Source organism: Balaenoptera acutorostrata, chromosome 14 (assembly GCF_949987535.1).
Source record: "Balaenoptera acutorostrata chromosome 14, mBalAcu1.1, whole genome shotgun sequence".
Taxonomy (NCBI): Eukaryota; Metazoa; Chordata; class Mammalia; order Artiodactyla; family Balaenopteridae; genus Balaenoptera; species Balaenoptera acutorostrata.
Window position 1 is genome coordinate 19,915,160 of NC_080077.1, and position 22,564 is coordinate 19,937,723.

Genomic DNA, 22,564 nt, shown 5'->3' on the forward strand with positions numbered 1-22,564 from the left:
TAATAGACAATATTTAAGCAATTAGCTTCCTAGCCCACAGTTTCGTTCAGGGTATTATAACTGAGTTGTCAGCTATTTTTAAAGCAGTGTGGTGATTTTTCTTTGATATGGAACCCCATTTGTGAAAGAGAATCACATCAAAATTATTTTCATGGTTTTGAACATTTCTTTAAAATTAGAACTATTGTAGGGTTTTGTTGTTTTTTGGGGGGGGGGTTGTTTTCTGGTGCACCCCAGATATGAAAGGCTTTTGTTCTTTTTGCATTATATTTTTTGGTTCCCACATCAGGAATTAGATGAATTAGATTACCATTAAATATTTTCTTTATAGTCGTGCTAGCTATATTCTTTGATTATTCCTTTCTAATACATTAAGGTTATTTATGCCCACAATACTCTATTGTCCCAGAAACTTTTTTGTTCATCAGACTGTGACTCAAGAACTGGCCTTTTTTTTAGCACTTGATATTAAAAAGATACCCTTTCAGGTGCTGTAAGAAACATAAAGAGGAATTTGACTTTTGTCCTTGCCTTTAAGCAGTTTATAGACAAATAAAGGAGCTGACAAAGATTATAGATCTTTATAATGTAAGGCAAACATGATGTATTTCACAAGAGGTATATATGAATTGCTATGGACAATTAGAGTATGACAGTAATTTCTATATAAAGTAGTTAATGTTAGACAGCCTTCTGGTGGAAATGGCATTTGAGCTGATCCTTGGAGAATATTCATTTTCTTTACAGATTAAAAAAAATTAGGCTCTTAGAGGTTAATTAAGTTTAGTGCTAGGATGCAGATTCAGTGTTACATTCTCACACCCATACTGTTTCTAATATATCATGTGTACTTTGTACTTTAGGAAGATTTTCCTAGTTCTGGTCTTCACTGACTGAAATGAGAGAAAGTTAAAGAATGATGGGATCAGAAGAATGCTTGCTAGAATAGTAAGAGGTAATCAAGCTAAAAGTGATAATGGTGAAAATGGGGGTAAACAGAAAGATACTGAAGATCATAAAGACTCTGTAAGAGTCTGGTACTCTTGATCTTATGTAATATAATACTCTAACTTAGGATTCTTTCCAGTTCCTAACAATCTCCCTTTTCTTTTAGCACCATGACAATGGAGGAACTGCTGACATCTCTGCAGAAGAAATGTGGAACTGAATGTGAAGAAGCACATCGGCAGCTAGTTTGTGCCCTCAATGGCTTAGCAGGCATCCACATCATTAAAGGTAGAAGGTGATTGCTTTGTTATCTCTGGTTCTTCTAAACACTTAATAAGGAAGATTAGTTATAGTAGAAATCAAAGTTTCCCAAGAAAGACACTTTCACATGGTACTAATCGTAATTTAAATAGGTTCAGCTTAACGAAGAGCAGTTATACAGAACACTTCAAAAACCTTCAAAGTTTACATATGCTTTCACCAAACATTTCCACTTTTAGAAGTTTTTTTAGGGAAATTATAATGTGAACAAAGATTTGGCAATAAATTATTGATCTTAGTCTATAGTAGTGAACAACTGAAACAACCAAAATGCCTAGAAATAGAAGAATGGTTAAAATTTGACACATTCAAGTGAATATTGATCATTGATTTACAAAGTAATAGTGTTTATAAATTCATTCTCCCAACAAATATTAGAATGTCTGCTGTGTGCTGGGTATGATCTAGGCACTAAAAATAATACAGTAAAATAAAGTAGTCTCTGATCTTGTGGACCTTAAATTCTTAATAGAGGAAGACAAACAATTAATCAGATTGAATAGGAAAAAAATAAAATTATCTTTATTTGCTGCAATGTGATTGTCTATGTAGGAAAACTACTAGAGCAAATAAATGAGTTTCGCAAGGTTGCATAAGACAAGATGAATATATAAAAATTTATTTTATTCCTATATACTGGGAATGAACAATAAGAAATTATAACAATACCATTCATAGTAGTATCAAAAAAAATATGAAATACTTTGACATCAACTTGGAAAAAAGATGTACAAGACCCATACAAAAATCACAAAAACACTGAGAAGTACAAATATTGCTGAGAAAAATTAAAGAATACCTAGTTATACCATGTTCATGGATCAGAAGACTTAATATTATTAAGATGCTGATTCATCTCAAATTGATATACAGAGTCAATGCAATCAGAATTTTCCCAAACAAAAATTTTAGCAGGCTGTTTATAGAAGTTGACAAGCTGATTCTAAAATTCACCTAGAATAGGCAAAACAAGTTTGGAAAAGAACAAAATAGTTGGAAGATTTACCTGAATCAACACTTATTTTAAAGCTATAATAATCAAGACGGTATAATACTGGCATAAAGATAGGCAAGTAGACCAATGGAACAGAATAGAGTCCAGAACTAGTCCCACTTATTTATGATCAGTTGATTTTTCAACAAAGACGCAAAGGCATTTCAGTGGAGAAAGGTTAGTGTTTTCAGTAAGTGGTACTGGAACAATTAGTTATCCATATTCAAAAAGTTCAACTTTAACCTTGCACTATATAAACAGTTCAAAATAAAGAGGATGTTAAACTGAAATTAAAACCATAAAACTTTTATAAGCATTTTTATAAAGAAAAGTATATTGTAAATCAACTATACTTCAATAAGAAAAATATTGATTGATTACATTTAAAAAAAAAGAAATATATAGGTTCTTTCTTTTAAAATCATAGACAGCTATAACCTTAGGAAAAGCTACTGTGTGCTTCGGACTTCAGTAGTTAATGCTTCTTCTGTAGGAAGTGGCTCTTTAAAGACAACAGTAACCAAGGACTGATTGAAAGTTACATTCCAAAGTAAAACGGGAAGTCTGTATTCCCTCACAAACATTTCCACAGACAGTTGTATGTCTTAAAGAAAAAAATGTGTTCTTTAAATAGAAAACAGGGCCAGGTTTTGTTTTGTTCTGTTTGCTTCTTGGTGGGGAGGAGGATGAGAAGCTAGTTGCTTATCTCACAAATATGGTAGTTGACCATCTCTAAATCTCTGGTATTCAAGAAATACCAAGTTCCAGTTCACAAAATGTGAGTCCTTTGTTATAAGCATCTTTTGTTTTGGCCTGTAGGCAGTTTCTGAAACTAGTTTCTGACTCCCATGTGATGCTTTTATATGATATTTATCCATAAAACCGTTTGCATTTTTTTGAGTTGATGGTGCCTTTTTGTCATTCAGCTGCACCTCTCTCCCCTTCTTCGGGATTGTGACACTGTTGCACTCTTCCTGATGCATTGCTTCCTGGTGGGTGACATGATTTGCGAGCAGTCCGATATATAAATAAGATGGTGAGAACTGCGGCAGCAATTCAGTTTCTGTTTGAAAGGAATTAAGCAGTCTCTTTCTGTTTTCTTACATTTCCCCCTACATTGTGTTTTCACAATTATATTAGGCACTATAGGAGGGCCTCTTTTCACTTTCACTCTATTTCAAAAAACATTTGGTTGATTCAAAATCTTCTTGGAAATGTACTACCCCATGTGTTATAATAGACCTCTCCTACTGTGTACATTTTTATCATGCTAGAATGTATCATTCAGCAATAGCTAATAACAACTAATTTTCTAGGAGCATCTCAGGAATTATGGATGCTTCAATCAGTATGTTTTTATTTTTGCTGGTATTAAAGGAGTGTTTATCTAGAAAGTGATGAGAGCGAATCATCAAGCTTCGACCTTCTTGACTATATAGACATTATATATACATAGGTGTTTTGTGTGCTTTGGTAAGTGTGAAAATATGTGTGAGATCAATAAAACTTTAATATGTTCAAAAAATAAAAAAGAGGGTGCTATATAATGTGAAATTTCAGTACTCAGGCCAGATCCCCTGCCAGGACATCTCTCATCCAGAGGAATTTCCAGGGATGAAGTCACTCCTTGAAGACAGGATTTTGGAGTGATTCTATTCAGTGCTGTGCCCCCAGAATCTAGATGGGTTGTTTTTTGTCAAGGAACAAACTTGAGTTTATTTATGAGTTCTAGTGTATTCTGATTTTAATGTGCCTTTGTTATTTTTGTATGTATGCATACTTTTTAAAAACTGAACACTTACAAGTATAAAAAAGTTCAAAGTAAAATAGAATCCAACCATGAAGTTAAGAAAAAAAAAAAAAACTGTAAAACTTTTAGAAGAAAACAAAGGATAAAATGTTTGTGATTTGAAATTAGGCAAAGATTTCTTAGATATGACACCAAAAGGACAATGCATAAAAGAAGAAAAAACTGATAAATTTGACTTCATCAAAATTAACAACCTCTACTCTTGAGGGCACTCTCAAGAGAATAATCACCTATCTGAGTAAGAACTTGTACCTAGAACATAAAAAACTAATAAAAACCAATAAGAAGAAGACAGCCTAATGAAAATAGTCAAAATATTCGAACAGACTTCAATAAATATGTAGAGATGGCAAAAAGCACATGAAAATATTCATCATTAGTCGTTGGGTATATGTAAAATTTAAACACCAGGGATACCACTATGCCCTCATTAGAATGGCTTAAATTAAACAGATAAAATGCTGGTGAGGATGTGGAAACAACTGGAATTCTCCTTCATGCACTGCTGATGAGAATGTAAAACTGTACAATCAGTTTTCTGTTACTTTATTTACTCATTAGCTTCATTTCCATTATCTCAACTTACTTTTACAGTAAACCTGGAATTAATTCAGTGCCTCTACCTTTCATTCTTTGCAAAAATCATTCATTCTTTGCATAAGTTTATTCTAGACTTTTTCATGATAACTTTTCTGGCTATCTTAAATCAAGTGTTACTTTTTTCACAACTTCAGTGAATCACTAAGTGCTCTTTTCAACAACTATTTCAATTTATTGTAGTTGTAATGTAGTGAGAGATTGTACAGTTTTGTACCTTTTATACCATAGTGATTCTTAGGAGTTTTCTTATAATAATGAGGAAATTACTGATGTAAGTGTACCTTTCTATAAAGCTACTTTTAAACCTCTAATAGCTTTGGTTTAGATAATTTGATTTTAGTCTTTCTAAAACTAAGTAGGCTATAGTCCTTGACATCATGTTAGTATTTCATAATGGTGAAGTAATGTACAGTTTTAAGCACTTTTGATAATTTAGGATGTACAGATGCTTCTTTATTTCTATATTCCTCACAAAATCTGTGGAGTTAGCTCATCATAGTGTTAGAGCTGGAAAGGCATTTCATGATAAATTCCAGTTCCTTCAACCTTCCCACAAAGATACTAATCTGTTAGTCTACTTGGATGCACAGTTATGGAGAAAATTTACCATTTTTCTCATTTACCTATTAAGACCTTAAATAAATCAGTTACCCAGAAAAATTTATGTTTCAATTTAGCCAGCAGTGTTTGCAAGTTTGGATTTTCTCTAGTAATTCTTAATCATCACCATCCTCATCAATGCCATCTCAATTGCTGTGTGCCTGTGACTATGTAGTATTCTAGGCATCAATCTAAAATCTAAAATGATCTGTGCTTTACAATCCATAGTGAAAGACTAAGTAAGGCAACTTTTTTGTTTGTTTGTTTTTAAATTTATTTATTATTTATTTATTATTTATTTTTGGCTGTGTTGGGTCTTCGTTTCTGTGCGAGGGCTTTCTCTAGTTGTGGCAAGCGGGGGCCACTCTTCATCGCGGTGCGCGGGCCTCTCACTATCACGGCCTCTCTTGTTGCGGAGCACAGGCTCCAGACACGCAGGCTCAGCAGTTGTGGCTCACGGGCCTAGTTGCTCCGTGGCATGTGGGATCTTCCCAGAACCAGGGCTTGAACCCGTGTCCCCTGCATTGGCAGGCGGATTCTCAACCACTGCGCCACCGGGGAAGCCCAGTAAGGCAACTTTTAATAGAAAATATTTTTTGAAACATACTTTCCTGTATTTCAACCTGGAAATAGGCAAAAATTGGGAAATTATCTAATAATTAGTATCTAATACCAGCTTCTCACAGTCCCAAATTAGTTGAGTGGAATAATTGTGATAAAAATCCACAGAATAAGTGACTATCACAGACAATAAGTATGTGTGCTTGGTCTTAAAAAATACAGGAATAATGAATATGCTGTTTAAAATATTGTCAGGTCATTAAAATCTAGCCTCATATCTGAGAAATGATCATTTTTCTACAAGCATTTTATATTATGCATTAACACCATCATATGTATATATTCTGTTTTATCCTCATAATTACCCAATAGTTGAGGCATTACCATCCCTATTTTATATGAGAAAATGAGTTCACAAGACTTAGTTGCTTTCTCAAGATTACAGCTAGTAAGTGACAGAGAATTGACCCTGGATCTTTTGATTTCAAATCAGATATTTAATTTTTTTTATTATACTAGGTCTGCTTCTTGATCAAACAGGCGTTTGTAAACCTCAATATTATACTGTCTATAGTCGGTTGAAACTCACCATCAAAAATTTCTGAAATGGAGTAATATGTTACTTGCAGATGGTCACAATAATAAAAATAAATTTCAGATTTCCCATCTTAATTCTAAAACTGCATTCCTCATTTTATTCTATGTTGTTATGACTCAGAAACTTAAGACAGTAAATGAATTTCTTCACTTGGCCTTTTTTCTAGTCTCCTTGTCAGATTTGTTGTCTCTTTTTCCCTGTGGTAAAGTTATGCATAATATGGGAATTGGGAGAAAAGGTTATTCATCTGATCATTTCCAAACACTGTAACACTCCAGCAGGATCAGCATGTCGTTGGCTCCTATGTGGCAAAACACCGTGCTATGGTGTAACAGGAGGTGTATCACTGCTCTTTTCAGATAGTTTCCACTGTATTCCTTCCCACTGTACTTATTTATCTATGGATGGAAACTATTGCTAATTGTTAAGAGAAATTCCTATTAGAAAGTCCATTAATAAATGGTATGTCTGTTCTTCATTTAATTGTAATTATGAACTTAATTGTGGAGGATTAACTACTTTTAGTTTCCATGGTTTAACTCATAGTAGTATGTTAAACGATACACATTTTTAAAAGTAACATTACATATTTAACTTATATAATTTAAACTATTCTAATATTAGAGATCAGATAGTAAAGATCTGACTTCTAAAAGAAATCTAAAATTAATATCAAACTCTAAAGGGATTTGTTTATATCGTATGCAAACATATATATATGATATACAATATATATTCTACGGTCCTCACTGATTATGGTATTAAAAACATGGTATTATTTCAATTTTGTACAATGTATACATGAAATATACACACACACACATACACACACACACACACACACACACACACATATGGTATAGAAGTGCTTTAGATTCAGTTTTCTGGGAAAGAAAACTTTTTTCCTGATCGTCACATACATTTTCATTTCTACATGTGTTTTTGGAGAAAATTAGTTTCGCAATATGGAACCAGTACAATTTGTTTACCTGGAAATGTTAGTGCCATCAAGTGGCAAAGAACAGGTATTTCCATATTTGGCTTAAACTTGTATAGCTTATTGAATATGCATATTTTTATGTCTTCCCCAGAAAAGGTCCTTTTTTTTTTTTAACTAAGCATTAAAAAAAACATTATAATGACTAGTTCAGTTTCAACTGTTTTTATTATAGTCTAGTAATTGTACCTTCTTTAAAAGGTGTAATAATTATGAGGGGAAAATTGTTAAATGAATTATTCTCTATAAATGATAGTATAACTATTAATAGAATCCATATGTCTTTTGAAAAGCTTTAGAAAAATCTTCAAAAATTTGAACTCTTCAAAGAGAGTTCATTGTGTGAAGATAATTATGTTACTCCTACATTGTAATGCAATTTTATTGCAAAAATAATCTTCTCCTTTATTTAAGTGGATAGAAATTGGATGACTGTAAAGTACTGTGAAAACGTGTGCTTTAGAAAGCTTTATATTAGATAACTGGTAGAATTAGATATAAAGCAGTGGTATAAAAGCAAGTGTTTTGCACAATAGTATGAACAAATGTACTTAATGCCACTGAACTGCACTCTTCTAAAAATGGTTGAAATTGTAAGTTTTATTTTATGTATATTTTACCACAATAAAATTTACATCTATAAAATCAACTTTAACAAAGAGAGAGAGAGAACCAACAACAAAATTTACAAAGGTGTATATATGGAAAACTCATTATGGCCATGAGCAAAGTTCTAAATCTATGATATTAATGAAACTAGTTTAAAGTTAAAAAAAATAAAAATGCAAGTGTATGTGATGATCAGGAAAAAACCTTTTTTCCTCAGCAAACTAAAACCAGAACATCTCTTTACCTTTTTTCCCCTTGTATTCCATGATTTTGCCACTGTTAGATTTTTATTTTAATTGTATGTATCAATTAACAATTTTGAGTTTTTCCCCAGGCAGCAAATAACATAGGTTCCATTACTCAAAGCCATTAAAAATGTTTCATCTCTTCTTCAGTGAAGTCTCATCAAACTTTTTCTGAAGGAACCAGATAATAAATATTTTAGGTTTTGTGAACCGTAAGATCTGTGGCAACTATTCAGCTCTGCTATTGTAATGCAAAAGTAGCCACAGACAGTACATAAATAAGTCAGCATGGCTGACTTCCAATAAAACTTTATTCATGGACCCTGAAATTTAATATCATGTAATTTTCACATGTCACAAGATATTATTATTATTTTAATTTTTCAGCTATTAAAAATGTAAAAAAAATTCTTAGCTTGTAGACCCTACAAAAATGCAGTCAGATTAGACCCATGGGCCATAGTTTGCCAACCTGTGCTTTGGTACTTTTTAAATTACTTTATTTGAATAAGGTGCTAACTATGTATAATAAAAAACAGCATAAATCTCTATTTGTGTGACCAGAAATAGAAAGAATTCCTAAGTTTTTGAAATGTAGTTATTAACTGTAAATCACTCTGGCCAAATACCAATAAGAACAATTCCTATCAAGAAGAGTGCATTATTTTTCTGAGAATTATGTGTACGTTGGTCATAGTGTTTTGAATATTTGTCTATAAATACATGTAAGTACCCCAAATTTGTCCTTAATTTCAAGCATCCTAATGACTACTGATTGGTAGTCACTAACTTTAACAAGAAGAAAACCGTTTGTTTAAATTAAAAGTTAATTCAGAGTTTGTTTTTCAGTATAATTTCAAAACATTGTGTTTGATTGGTGTTCTAGTCTGTGAAATTAACCAAAAAAAAAAAAAAAAGGTGCTGTTACCAGCTTTTTTTACTGGGGCAGTCATATTAATACCAAGTTAAATTCCTTTTCTTAAAAAATAAATTAGTGAATTGTAATAATTGCTATATGTTTACAGTAGGTGTTTTTAGATTATGGATAACTAGATGACATTGGGAACTAAATACATGATTTTCTTATACTTTAAATATATTTTGATTATTCAGGTGAGTATGCCTTGGCAGCAGAACTGTACAGAGAAGTGCTGCGTTCATCTGAGGAACACAAGGGAAAGCTCAAAACTGATTCACTGCAAGTAAGTAAAAAGTTTGAAAATATTTGCTTTTTATAAAATAATTTTTCTGAATATTTAAGAGGACAAAGAGTAACAAATGGACTGAGTCATAATCACTGGGGATGAAGCTTGGAAATCATGTTCTTTTAATAAGCACCCAAGGTGATTTGTATATACACAAAAGTTTTAGAATCACTATTCTGTCTGCTCAGGTCAGTATTGGCCACAAGGCTGACTAGATAAGCCTAAGCTACATTAGAAAAGCAGCTCAAAATATTTGTATTTCAAAGAATGGGGTCAGTTTTATCACTTCACATATTAACATCAACATATTTATTCACATGGTATTCACCAAAAAGAAGAGAAATTGAGTTAAACTCAAAAATGAAACTAAGTGATAATAAAAACTATCCAATGATCTTCTAGTTTAATTTTTGGAGGTCTTTTAGGGAGATTTGGATATTTGAATTATAACACTTACTTAAGTGTGAAATACCTTCCTCTTCCTGGTTCAGTCCAGTAGATCATATAGACAAGGCTCTCTAGCTAAATGGTAAATAAGGATACTTTTATGAATCTTGGTAAGTTTAGGCTTGAGTCCCAGGTGAGGCTTCTTTTTTACCATTCAGAATCTAAACCTTGGGACCTACATGTTCACCTGTGCCTGAGCAGGTATTAGGAGGAGTGTATGGGGGGAGAGGGAAGAAGAGAGAAAATTAAATACCAGTCTACTTATATTATGGATGGGTAAGGATTACAGAAGGTCATGGACCTTTAGCAAATGTATTTACCACATGCGAGAAGGAGCAAGTACAAAGGTATCGTGCTCCTGAATAAAGGAAACAAAAGTAGGACAGGTAGGTCCAGTATGCCTGAATTCAAGAGTGAAGAGTAAGCTATCAGTCAGCCTGGTTCTTGCTTTTGACTCACAGTAACCCCAGCTGCTGATAAAGCATGGTCCACCAAATGTCTTGCTCTATCAAGTCAGATTAGCCACCCTGCTGTGTTGGGATAAAATGTGTAAGGGAATGGAGAGAGACAAGTATTCCTCCCAGTTCATTCCACCACCTTGTGCAGAAAGCAACAGAAGTCCTCTTCCACAAGTGCACACAGAGAAGTGGAGCCGAGTTTCTACCATTTTTTCTTTCATGGTATTTATACTTTTGTTTTTGCTATTACATCTGATAGTGCTACTGATTATGTTATCTATGAAAGTATGATGAAAAGACCTAAGACATTTGAGGCAGTTCTTCAAAGATTAACTCTACAAAGATCTGTACCACGGCCCGTAATTTGTAGCAAAACAGAATAAACCCTTATAGTCTCAAACCACTGACACCAAATCAGACCTTACCAGAAAGACTCCTTTCCCATCATCCTTTAGCCTTTAACTGTCTTCTCAAATAAAGACTCAGATTAGATAGAAACTACATTCACTTTATTTTTTCTCATAGCCCTTTACTCCAGAGGGAGCCTCAAACCAGTCACAGACTCAATACCACAGTGAGATGCCTGGCTTATATTTAATACAGAGATTTAAGATGGAGTTTTCTCCTTTATTCTACACCATCTTAACCTCTAACTCCTCCCCTTTTCAGCCCTTAAGTTCAACAGATCCAGGTCACAGCCCTGTTTTCTAATGTATTTCATTATCTTTGTTTTTATCATAATATAATTGCTAGGCTCATACAGACTCATTTCCCAGGAGAAGAGGAATCAAGTCTGTGCAGTCAACCTTTCTACTTTACTGGACTTACTTGGCATACTCATATTTCCCCATATAGACAAGTGCATGTATAAGAGAAGAAATATACCTATATTACATACTCTGTTAAATACATAGACATGTTTCATGAAACTGTATATTTTTAATTAGAAATTTATGTCATTATGAGTTAAGATAATTACCGTAAAACTGACTCTGAGAAAGTTGGTATTCAAATTGTTTTAAAGGAAAAGAATTCGGTGATTAAATCTTAAATGCGGTGTTAGTGTTCTGTATGCCTTAATAATAGTAGGTTCTCCCCTTAGAGTTCACTGCATTGGCTGTCATAATTGTTGCCTTTTGTGTGTTTTATAGAGACTTCACGCTACCCATAACCTGATGGAATTGTTGATAGCCAAGCACCCAGGGATACCTCCTACCCTGAGAGATGGCAGACTTGAGGAAGAGGTAATTATTATTTTTTCATTCTGTCTATAAAAGAATTTTTTTTCAGACTTCATGCTCCATCTAACTGATATTTCCTAGGGCATGTAAAGGTAACCATGTTTTCTCACTGCTTTGCTGTTCTAAACTTTGCCATGGTGATTTTGGGTGGCATAGAATAGCAATACTCCATATCATTTTGTTTCTCTGATGATCTGCTTGCAGCTATATGGCAACTGCTTGTTGTAGATATGGCTTTTGGTAGCCAACAGCACAGGATTGTAAATAAACAACAAATGAAAAAAGGAAATCTTGTTGATCTCATGACAGATCTGCAAAAGATGTAATTTAATAAAAATAAAAAGTTTTGTACTTTCTCCACCCTTCAGTGTATTATTTAAGTCAATAAATAAACTTAAATTTTCAGTAGTATTTCTTATGTCCTCTCAAAGAAGTTCCCTCTGCAATGAGTATTGCCTCTCGTTAGAAACAGTGTTATTATAAATTATTGTTAATATGCTTATTATGCCAATTCCCCCATGGATTTTTGCCTTAAAACTCAAAGAGAGGTGGCAAACCTAAAAGCAAAAGAGTAGTAAGTATGTTTGAAACGTATTAAACCTGTAAATGAAGCCTTTATTTGAATTAACAGGATAAAAAATGAGATTGTATAAGTATGTACAGCCCTCTCTTGATGCTAGATGGCAGTCTAAGTGTTGGAAATTTTCAAGTGAAATTTTATTCCCAGGGCAGGCATCTAATCTTATATGTAATTAGTCACTCTGTTTAAATGCCTTCAGTGACAGTAAGCTTTCTGGGAGACAGTCCCATCTATTAGTAGACAGCTCTAATGACCAACTAATTATAGCCAATGAATTTTAATAGAAATTAATTGGAAGGTTGTGACAGAAAAATAAAAAATGCATCATGAGGAGGAGGGTTCATACTATATAGATGTATTTCCAAGGAGACCGCTTTATCACTTTTGCCTAACTCTCACGGTACATGAAGCCACAGTATTTCAAAGCTGGACAAGATCCGAGAAATCATCTGCTTCAACCACCTCCTTTTGCAAATGGAGTAACTGAAGCCTAGGGAAGAAAAATGGCTAGTCAAAAGAGTTGTATCTATTCAGTTGACCTCATGAAATTGCCACTGTTGTAAATCAAAAATGGTCTAGTATTGGCAATTTCATATGGCTCAACCCACTACTAAGTGGAAGCATTGGGATTTCCAGTTCAGTAGTCTTTCCAGTTTTCCTCCCGCTGTCCCATTTAGCCTCTGATCATCCCCTCTCTTCATTCATAAAATAGTTTCAAGAGTCAGTTAAGTATTTCAGTTAAATGGACGAAAGTGAAGAATTTTCCTTTTTCCTAATGGTAACTTATAAGAATAAAAATTTTCAGTACTTCTGTTACTTGCAAATAACATGATGCTTCTTGTCTTGAAAAGTTGAAAGAGGAACAATTTTTAAATCCTTTTTGTATTAGTCTTTTACGGTTTCTATAACAAAATGCCACAGACTGGCTTAAACAACAGGAATTTTATTTCTCACACTCATGAACTGGAAGAATTAATATTGTTAAAATGTCCATGCTAACTAAAACAATATACAGGTTCAATGTAATCCCTATTAAAATTCCAATGGTATCTTTCACAGAAATAGAATAAACAATCCAAAGATTTGTATGGAACTAGAAAACATCCTGAATAGCCAAAGCAGTCTTAAGATTAAGAACAAAGCTGCAGGCATTATGCACCCTGATTTCAAACTATATTGTAAAGCTATAGTAACTAAAACAGTATGGTGTTGACATAAAAGCATACACATAGATCAATGGGACAGAATAGAGAGAACCCAGAAATAAAGCCACCCATATATGGTCAGTTAACTTACAAAAAAGGAACCAAGATTAGACAATGGGGAAAGAACAGTCACTCTTTTTTTAATTGAAGTATAGTTGATTTATAATATTATATTAGTTTCAGGTATACAGCATAGTGATTCAGTATTTTTGCAGATTATACTCCATTATAAGTTATTATGAGATAATAGCTATAATTCCCACTGCTATACAATATATCCTTGCTGCTTATCTATTTTATACATAGTAGTTTGTATCTTTTAATTCCATACCCTTAATTTGTCCCTCCCCGCTTCCCTTTCTCCTTTGGTAACAACTAGTTTGTTTTCTACATCTGTGAGTCTGTTTCTGTTTTACACATACATTTATTTGTTTTATTTTTTAGATTCCACATATAAGTGATATGATATGATACTTGTCTTTCTCTTTCTGACCCATTCACTAAGCATAATGTTCTGGGTCCATCCATGTTGCTGCAAATGGCAGAATTTCATTTTTTGCTTATGGCTGAATAATATTCCATTGTAAATATATACAACTTCTTTATCCATTCATCTGTTGATGGGCACTTGGGTTGTTTCCATGTCTTGGCTATTGTAAATAGTGCTGCTATGAACATTGGGGTTCATGTATCTTTTTGAACTAGTGTTTTCATTTTTTTTCCAGCTATATACCCAGGACTGGAATTGCTGGGTCATATGGTAGTTTATATTTAGTTTTTTGAGGAACCTCCATACTGTTTTGCAGCAGTAGCTGCACCAATTTACATTCCCACCAACAGTATGCAAGGGTTCCCTTTCCTCCACATTATCCCCAACACTTGTTATTTGTAAACTTTTTGATGGTAGCCATTCTGACATGTGTGAGGTGATACCTCATTATTGTTATGATTTGCATTTCTCGAATAATTAGCAGTGTTGAACATCTTTTCATGTGCCTGTTAGCCATCTCTATGTCTTCTTTGGGAAAATGTCTTTTCAGGTCTTCCGCCCATTTTTTGATTGGGTTGTTTGTTTTTTTGATATTGAGTTGTATGTGCTATTTATATATTTTAGATACTAACACCTTATCAGGGGTTTAGATATTAACCCCTTATTAGGTGATTAGAAAATAGGCAGAGAGGGACTTCCCTGGTGGTCCAGTGGGTAAGACTCTGCACTCCCAATGAAGGGGGCCCGGGTTCGATCCCTGGTCAGGAAACTAGATCCCGCATGCATGCTGCAACTAAGAAGTCTGCATGCCGCAACTAAGAAGTCTGCACGCCACAACTAAGAAGCCCGCGTGCCGCAACTAAGACTAAGAAGGCCACGTGCCACAACTAAAGATCCCACATGCTGCAGTGAAGATCCTGCGTGCTGCAACTAAGACCCAGCACAGTCGAAATAAATAAATACATTTTTAAAAAAGAAAAAGAAAATAGGCAGAGGATCTGAATAGACATTTTTCCAAAGAAGACATACAGATGGGCAACAGACACATGAAAAAATGCTCAACATCATTAATCATTAGGGAAATGCAAATCAAAACCACAATGAGATATCACTTCATACCTGTTAGAGTGGCTATTTTCAAAAAGACAAGATATTAAAAAGTGTTGGTGAGGATGAGAGAAAAGGGAACTCTTGTGCACTGTTGATGGGAATATAAATTGCTGCAGCCACTATGGAAAATAGTATGGAGGTTCCTCAAAAAATTAAAAATAGGACTATAATATGACCCAGCAATTCCACTACTGGGTATTTATCCGAAGAAAACAAAAATACTAACTTGAAAAGATATATGCACCCTTACGTTCATTGAAGCATTATTTACAATAGCCAATATATGAAAACAACCTAAGTGTCCATTGATAAGAAGATGTTGTATACATATATGATGGAATATTGTTTAGCCATAAAAAGGAATGAAATATTGCCATTTGCAACAACATGGATGGACCTTGAGGGTATTATATGCTAAGCGAAATAAGTCAGACAAAGACAAATACTGTATGATTTCTCTTATATGAGGAATCCCAAAAAAAAGAAAGAAAGAGAAAGAAAAAAACCATGCTCATAGATACAGAGAACAGACTGGTGGTTGAAAGAGGTAGGGCTTGGGTGTGGAGAAATGGGTAAACTATTGGGTTTTTTAATTTAAATAAATTGAATAAAATTTATTTTAATTAAAAAAAATGTATTTCTCACAGTTCTGGAGGCTGGCAGTCTAAGATCAAGGTGTCAGCAGGGTTGGTTTCTCCTGAGGACTCTCTCCTTGGCTTGTAGATGGCTGCCTTCTCACTGTGTCCTCATGTGGCCTTTTCTCTGTGTACTTGCATCCCTGGTGTGTCTCTCTTTCCTTGTAAGGACACCAGTCATATAGGATTAGGGCTCCACCCTTATCATCTCATTTATCTACATTTACTCATTTAATTACTTTCTTAAAGGCCCTATCTCCAAATATAGTCACGTTGGTGGTTAGGACTTCATCATAGATTTTGAGAAACACAATTCAGTCCTAAAACCCAAAGTATTATTTCTAAACTGAAGTAATTCCAAGAAATTATAATAACTGAATCAGACAAGAAATTCTAAAATGTATTCTTGTTTTGCCTTATAGTTTTTGAAATATTACTGTTCTTTCCCCTCCCATTTTTTTAAATTAAAAAATTAGAAACTTGGGGAGCAAATCCTTGGAATTTCTTAAATTATGTGACTGACAGGTAAATGTAAGTCAAGGTGGCTTACAGGTAAAATCTCTTCAATATACATCTTATGAATTTCTAGCATGGCTTTTATGTTCTCTACAGTATACTTGTAGAGTTCAATGCTTAAATTGAGTTAAATAGATTAAATAAATAAAGTACACTGTTCTGGAAACATCATATTAAATTATTTTCTTGACCTGAAGTGAAAGTTTATACTTGTTTCCTGTTTCAACACAGGCCAAACAGCTGCGAGAGCATTATATGAGCAAGTGTAATACAGAGGTTGCTGAAGCGCAACAAGCTTTGCTGCCAGTGCAGCAGAACATACGTGACCTCCAGAGAAAGGTATGGCCACCAATGTGACTTTCCTTATGTTTTTCTCCACCTAACATTTTGGTTTTTGTTCTGCTCTGGGGAGAAACTTGAACTGTCTTATTCATCTTGGAATTTTTAGCACCTGTTACAGTACCTGAGCCACAATAAAAACGTATTTGCTGTTAGCAGTGTTTATTGATTGGGTGAACAGATACATAGATAAATCACCTATTTTGAGGTTATTCTCTTTCATTTCTTTTAAGGTATAATGGGGTTTCCTCTTACCTTCGGTATATAACAAGTTGTCTTTTGAAGAAAGTGAAGACTTCCATAACCTTCTTTTGATCTTAGATGTGCATGTTTCCAAAATCTTTTCTTTTAAGATGTTGGAATATTAGAACCATAAGTATTTTCCTTATGAAATATGTGCCAATTTGTCATTTCTAAAATTTCTCTTTCATGAAATCAGTAGCAAAGTTTAAGGAGAAGGCTACACAAAATACTTTTACTTTTTGATTTTAACCAGTTACTCCACATTTTATTCTTCCTAATTCATTAATTATTTAGTATTCAAGCATATAATTTTATTAGTTATCAAAGATTATTCATTGAGTAGAATCTAGTTCAGTTAGTTGAGGATAAGCATTATGACTTTATTACACTGAGAAAGAAACCTGTTACCTTTTCAGATATATAGAGTGAATACTGAAGTTTTATTTTGTTTTAGGTATTTTTTTTTAGCACAGCTTTGTTACAAATGTATGTAAATAAATTCTCACTCATTCAGAGTAATCATGAAATAGGTGTTCTATTTAATTATATATGCAGAAGTTGTACGTATTCTTTGTATATACAACCTGTATACTTGTCTCCCCACTACTGTGATTCCCTTGAGAGTTGCATTTATTGCCTCCTTTTAATTTTTCACAGAACTCTTTCCAGTGATAGAAACGTTGTGAGTACTAAAAAGACATTAATTGATCAGCTGTTGTCTTGCTTACAGATTTATTCTAATTCTCCTTGGTGGCTGAATGTGATACACAGAGCAATGGAATTTGGTATTGAAGAGGAACTTGTTCAAAGAGTGCGAAATGAAATAACCAGCAACTACAAGCAACAAACTGGCAAGCTTTCTATGTCAGAGAAGTAAGAAAATAGCACAAAACAGAATAGTTATATGAGTAGTCACCCCAAATATTCAGATCATTTGGTATTAAGAGTTACAATTAAAAGTCATAACATATTGTGGTTATGAACATCTACATTTTACCTATTGTTGCATATATTTCAAACCAAAATATGAGGTATGCTTTTTTCCTGTATATTAGTCATTTTTAACTGTTCTCTTTTCAGTGCTTTTTTTTCTATTTTTTAATCTGCTTAAAGTATTTTCTTTGTATCTTTGTTGGACAAAGTTGCTTAAAGCCAGCTCTTTAAGCAAAGTTTTGAAATAGACTTTGTTTTGGAGAATCTTGCCCTTGGGGTAAGGCATTCATATTTCCCTATGTCATTCATTCCCTAAGGGCTAAGCTCATAGTGCCACAGTGGCCCAGGTTTTATATTGTAGAGTCTGCTTTGTCTTCCCCATCTTTCTTCTCAGCAACAATCACCATTCTTCAAGATAGATAAGTTGGGTTATTCCTCTTGAAGGAAGAATGGTGAATAATTCTTCCCAGAGAACAAATATATCCTATCAAAAGTACCTTCAGTGTTTTAACCCAAAGGAATGTCTGTCTAATGTGGGGAATGTAGATGTTGCGGCAGAACCGTTGATTCTAGGGAGGGGGACAGAGAGGAGGATCTTTATTGCTTCTCAGATCATATCGCAGTATAACGTCAGCCTTGGGATTAAAGTTGGTTTTCAGTGAAAAATTCAGTATAAGAATATCTTTGAAATGTTTTAAAGTGTTTTCATTTGCTCTTCTAAAAACTTTTTCAAGTGTCTGCTAACACCCTAAAAAATATGCTACATTTTCTATGTGTCATTATTAACTTGGATGTACCTTAATGTAATCATCTTTTTCACCATTCAGAATCTGATGAGCTTCTCATTTCTGAAGTATATGCAGTATATTATGCTTTTGAGTGCACTCTCTTTTTCCCTGTTAAGCCCAAGAATCACTGTTCCAGGATAAGTTGTCATTTATGTCATGAATTCATCTTATCCAGTTTTAAAGCTATGTCCTAATTATGTGTTCTGCCAGCATTGTAACATCAACTGATAAAGGAAAATATTTTAAAATATCTTGAACTTGTTTTTCTTAAATCACACAGAAACTCTTTTTTTTTTCTTAGAAACTACTTTTAAAAGTTGTAAATCCCCATGTTAGAATATATCCCCTATTAAATCTTTTGAGGTCCCAGGGCTGTAAAAGGACCAACAGGAAACATAAAATGTATAATTCATTACATAAACATGCTTTTAAAAAACGTTAGACATAAATAGAAAGTAAGAAAACACATTTTTTAAGTTAAATTTTTTTATATTACATGTATTCAGAGATCATCTTAGCACTGCTGCTGTGTTTTTTAATGAGACATATCTCAGACACCAAACTACTTATGTTTGCTTGTTAATGATTCTTGGGGAAGACTATGTAGCTTGGTGATTAAGAGCACAGGTAGATTCTCAAGACAGACTGCCTGTGTTCATACCTCATTGCCACCACTTGTTAGCTCTTTGAACTTGGGAAAGTTATATAAGCTCTCTCTGCCTTAGTTTCTTCATCTATAAAACCACACAGCATTATAGTGAGGATTAGTAAATTAATATTTGAAAGTACTTACTTAAAATAGTACCTACTATTAGTATGGTGTCTAAGAGTTACCTTCTGTTACTATGTTTTCTTCTCTTTCATTTAAAGGACCTGCAAGAGAGAACATCGCTAAGACATGTTAAATGCTGATCTGTGATATTTTTCAGCCCTTACTCACATGCTCAGACCTGAGTTAGTGGAGAGAACTTTTCCAAAGCCACTTCTTCCCATCGGTTCAAAGTTAATTTTCGAAGAGCAGTTCAAATTTGTAATAAATTACAAATAAAAAACTTTGTTTTCTTTTTGTGAATAGTATTGATACCTAACCTAATTTTAAGTATCTCAAAGTAAATTTTTTTAGAAATTACTGAGCAGCTATTTTATGCCTATTATATATGTTTTTGAAAAAGGGGTATAATCTAATTCTTACCTTCTAAAAGTTAGCTTAATGAGAAGACAAGAGTCAAATAATTTGAGAAATGTATGTATAAAAACTAAACAAAGTACTAAAATGAATAATGTTGTTAATAAACTCCATGAACAGAAAGAAACATAGATTAGTGTTGTGAAATATTGGGAAAGCCTTTTAGGAAGGAAAGTGGGCTCTTTTGAACAATTTGGAGAGAATGGCATATAGCATTTTAGGAAGAAGGATATACTCTTAACTTAAAAAGCAAACAAATCTTGTTTATATTTTTTGTTTTTTAATTTCTTATTATCTAGGCTTTCTTTTTCCTTTCAAAAACCCATACACACACATCCATACATTTTTTTTCTTGACCCATTTCATTTATAGTTTATCAGAATGGGTAAGAGCATTGTGTTTGGGTTTAACTCCTAGCCCTACCACATAATAACTTTGTATCTTTAGTTAAATTACTTTAATTCATTAATCTTCATCTATAACGTGCACCGTTGGGTATCTATTGAGGTTATACAGGAAAAGTACTTGGCAAAGTGCCTGGCATTTAGTAAATGCTTAATAAAAATATATGTGTATATGTATAAGTTCCTTGTAATATGGAATATAATTCTTGGCTACTTTTCTCCTTTCTTCTCAGCTTTCTGTCTCTACTTTTCATCCTACAGTCACCTCTACGTAGAGCACAGGTGTCAGGGGAACATCTGTAGTCAATCAGTATTAAAAAGAAAGAATGTGGCAATCCTGATCTTTCAAAGACATCAGACACAGACATAGATTTTGCATATTTTTTTTCGGTTCTGAGGGCAGGCACTATCAAATGTTTTTGTTATCTTTTGTAGTAGACAACCCAATGTTGTTATTCTTTGTTTACTAGTAGATACCAATTGAATATACTCCTAATGTAAACTCACTCAGGTGTGACTAGGTAAAATGTTGCAGTTTCTTTAACACTTTGCCAACCACTTCTTGAATTTTTAGGAAATTGACCTACTGTTCTTTTCTTTGCTGTGTGTGGTGCTGGTGATGGGAATCAGGTTCCATGACTGCAGAGGTCTTCAGTTCTTACTTACAACACGTATGGAAGAGCTAAGTAAGTTCCAGAAGCAAGTAAGAGATGCTGTAAAAAATCTGGAGGGACCTCCATCTCGTCATGTTATTGAGTCTGCAACAATCTGCCACCTCCGGCCAATCAGGCTTCCCCTCAATTGGTAGGTAATAGGAGAAATCATCCAATGAATGGCATCATTCCATTGAGCTAGATTTCTCCTGAGAGAAGAAACACTGGCTCACATAATAAAACATTTTTCATTTGAATTCAGACAGAAGTAGAGATGTATTATTAATCTAACTTTAAAAAAAAAACCTCTCTAGGACCACATACCTGAGGACCACGTATTTTTTTTTTCTAAAATGGCATATTTGTTGTAAAGAAAATGTGAAGTATAAAATACTAAGCCTCTTTTAGAAATTACCTGATTGCGGTTATGTTTGTGAATGTTTCTCTGATAATTTCTTCTTTTCCAGCTGTGTCTTTTGTAAGGCTGATGAATTGTTCACAGAGTATGAATCGAAGCTATTTTCTCACACGTAAGTTCTCTGATTGATTATTTCCAATCAGGAAAATGAAACATTTTACAAGACTTGGTATTTTAATTTATACAACTACATTTTCCTCACAGTAACATTTCTTATATTTTTTTCTCTTATCCAGTCAATTTACTAAACTTTAGCATTTGCCCATTTAACATGCTCAGTTTCACCTGTGCTGACGTTTACCCCCAAATGCTCCTGTCGTGTAGTAACATGTGCTTGAGGGACAGTTTACGGGAGTACACAGACTCTGCAGTCCAACAGATATGACCACAAATCCCTGCTCACTACTGTGCACAGATTACTTCTCTAAGCCTCAGGATCCTCATTGGTGAAATGAAGATAATAACACCTCACTGAGTTTTTTTTTATGTATATTAAATAAGAAAAGGCATGTAATTACTTAGCATAGTGGGGGTTTTTTGGGGGTTTTTTTTAACATCTTTATTGGAGTATAATTGCTTTACAATGTTGTGTTAGTTTTTGCTTTATAACAAAGTGAATCAGCTATACATATACATATATCCCCATATTTCCTCCCTCTTGCATATCCCTCCCACCCTCCTTATCCCACCCCTCTAGGTGGTCACAAAGCACCGAATGATCTCCCTGTGCTATGCGGCTGCTTCCCACTAGCTATCTATTTTACATTTGGTAGTGTATATATGTCCATGCCACTCTCTCACTTCATACCAGCTTACCCTTCCCCCTCCCCATCTCCTCAAGTCCATTCTCTGCCTCTGCATCTTTATTCCTGTCCTGCCCCTAGGTCCTTCAAAACCATTTTTTTTTTTTAGATTCCATAAATATGTGTTAGCATACAGTATTTATTTTTCTCTTTCTGACTTACTTCACTCTGTATAAGAGACTCTAGGTCCATCCACCTCACTACAAATAACTCAATTTCACTTTTTTTATGGCTGAGTAATATTCATTGTATATATGTACCACATCTTCTTTATCCATTCATCTATCGATGGACACTTAGATTGCTTCCATGTCCTGGCTCTTTTACATAAAACTGCAGTGAACATTGTGGTACTTGACTCTTTTTGAATTATGGTTTTCTCAGGGTATATGCCCAGTAGTGGGAATGCTGGGCCTTATGTTAGTTCTATTTTTAGTTTTTTAAGGAACCTCCATACTGTTCTCCATAGTGGCTGTATCAATTTACATTCCCACCAACAGTGCAAGAGGGTTCCCTTTTCTCCACACCCTCTCCAGCATTTATTGTTTGTAAATTTTTTGATGATGGCCATTCTGACTGGTGTGAGGTGATACCTCATTGTAGTTTTGATTTGCATTTCTCTAATGA

General features: G+C 33.8%; 1 protein-coding gene across 4 annotated transcripts in view; it reads left to right on the forward strand.

Annotated features, from left to right (window-relative positions):
* Nucleotides 1-22,564, forward strand: part of SHPRH (SNF2 histone linker PHD RING helicase) — an 87,667-nt gene that overhangs the window by 28,072 nt on the left and 37,031 nt on the right. For all 4 annotated transcript variants that reach the window (XM_007171339.2, XM_007171340.2, XM_007171342.2 and 1 more), the window contains 7 exons: nucleotides 1,115-1,236; nucleotides 9,397-9,485; nucleotides 11,545-11,637; nucleotides 16,402-16,509; nucleotides 17,483-17,625; nucleotides 20,694-20,867; nucleotides 21,184-21,246. In XM_007171339.2, the coding sequence (XP_007171401.2) occupies nucleotides 1,115-1,236; nucleotides 9,397-9,485; nucleotides 11,545-11,637; nucleotides 16,402-16,509; nucleotides 17,483-17,625; nucleotides 20,694-20,867; nucleotides 21,184-21,246 (792 nt within the window). The remainder of the gene's footprint in view (nucleotides 1-1,114; nucleotides 1,237-9,396; nucleotides 9,486-11,544; nucleotides 11,638-16,401; nucleotides 16,510-17,482; nucleotides 17,626-20,693; nucleotides 20,868-21,183; nucleotides 21,247-22,564) is intronic.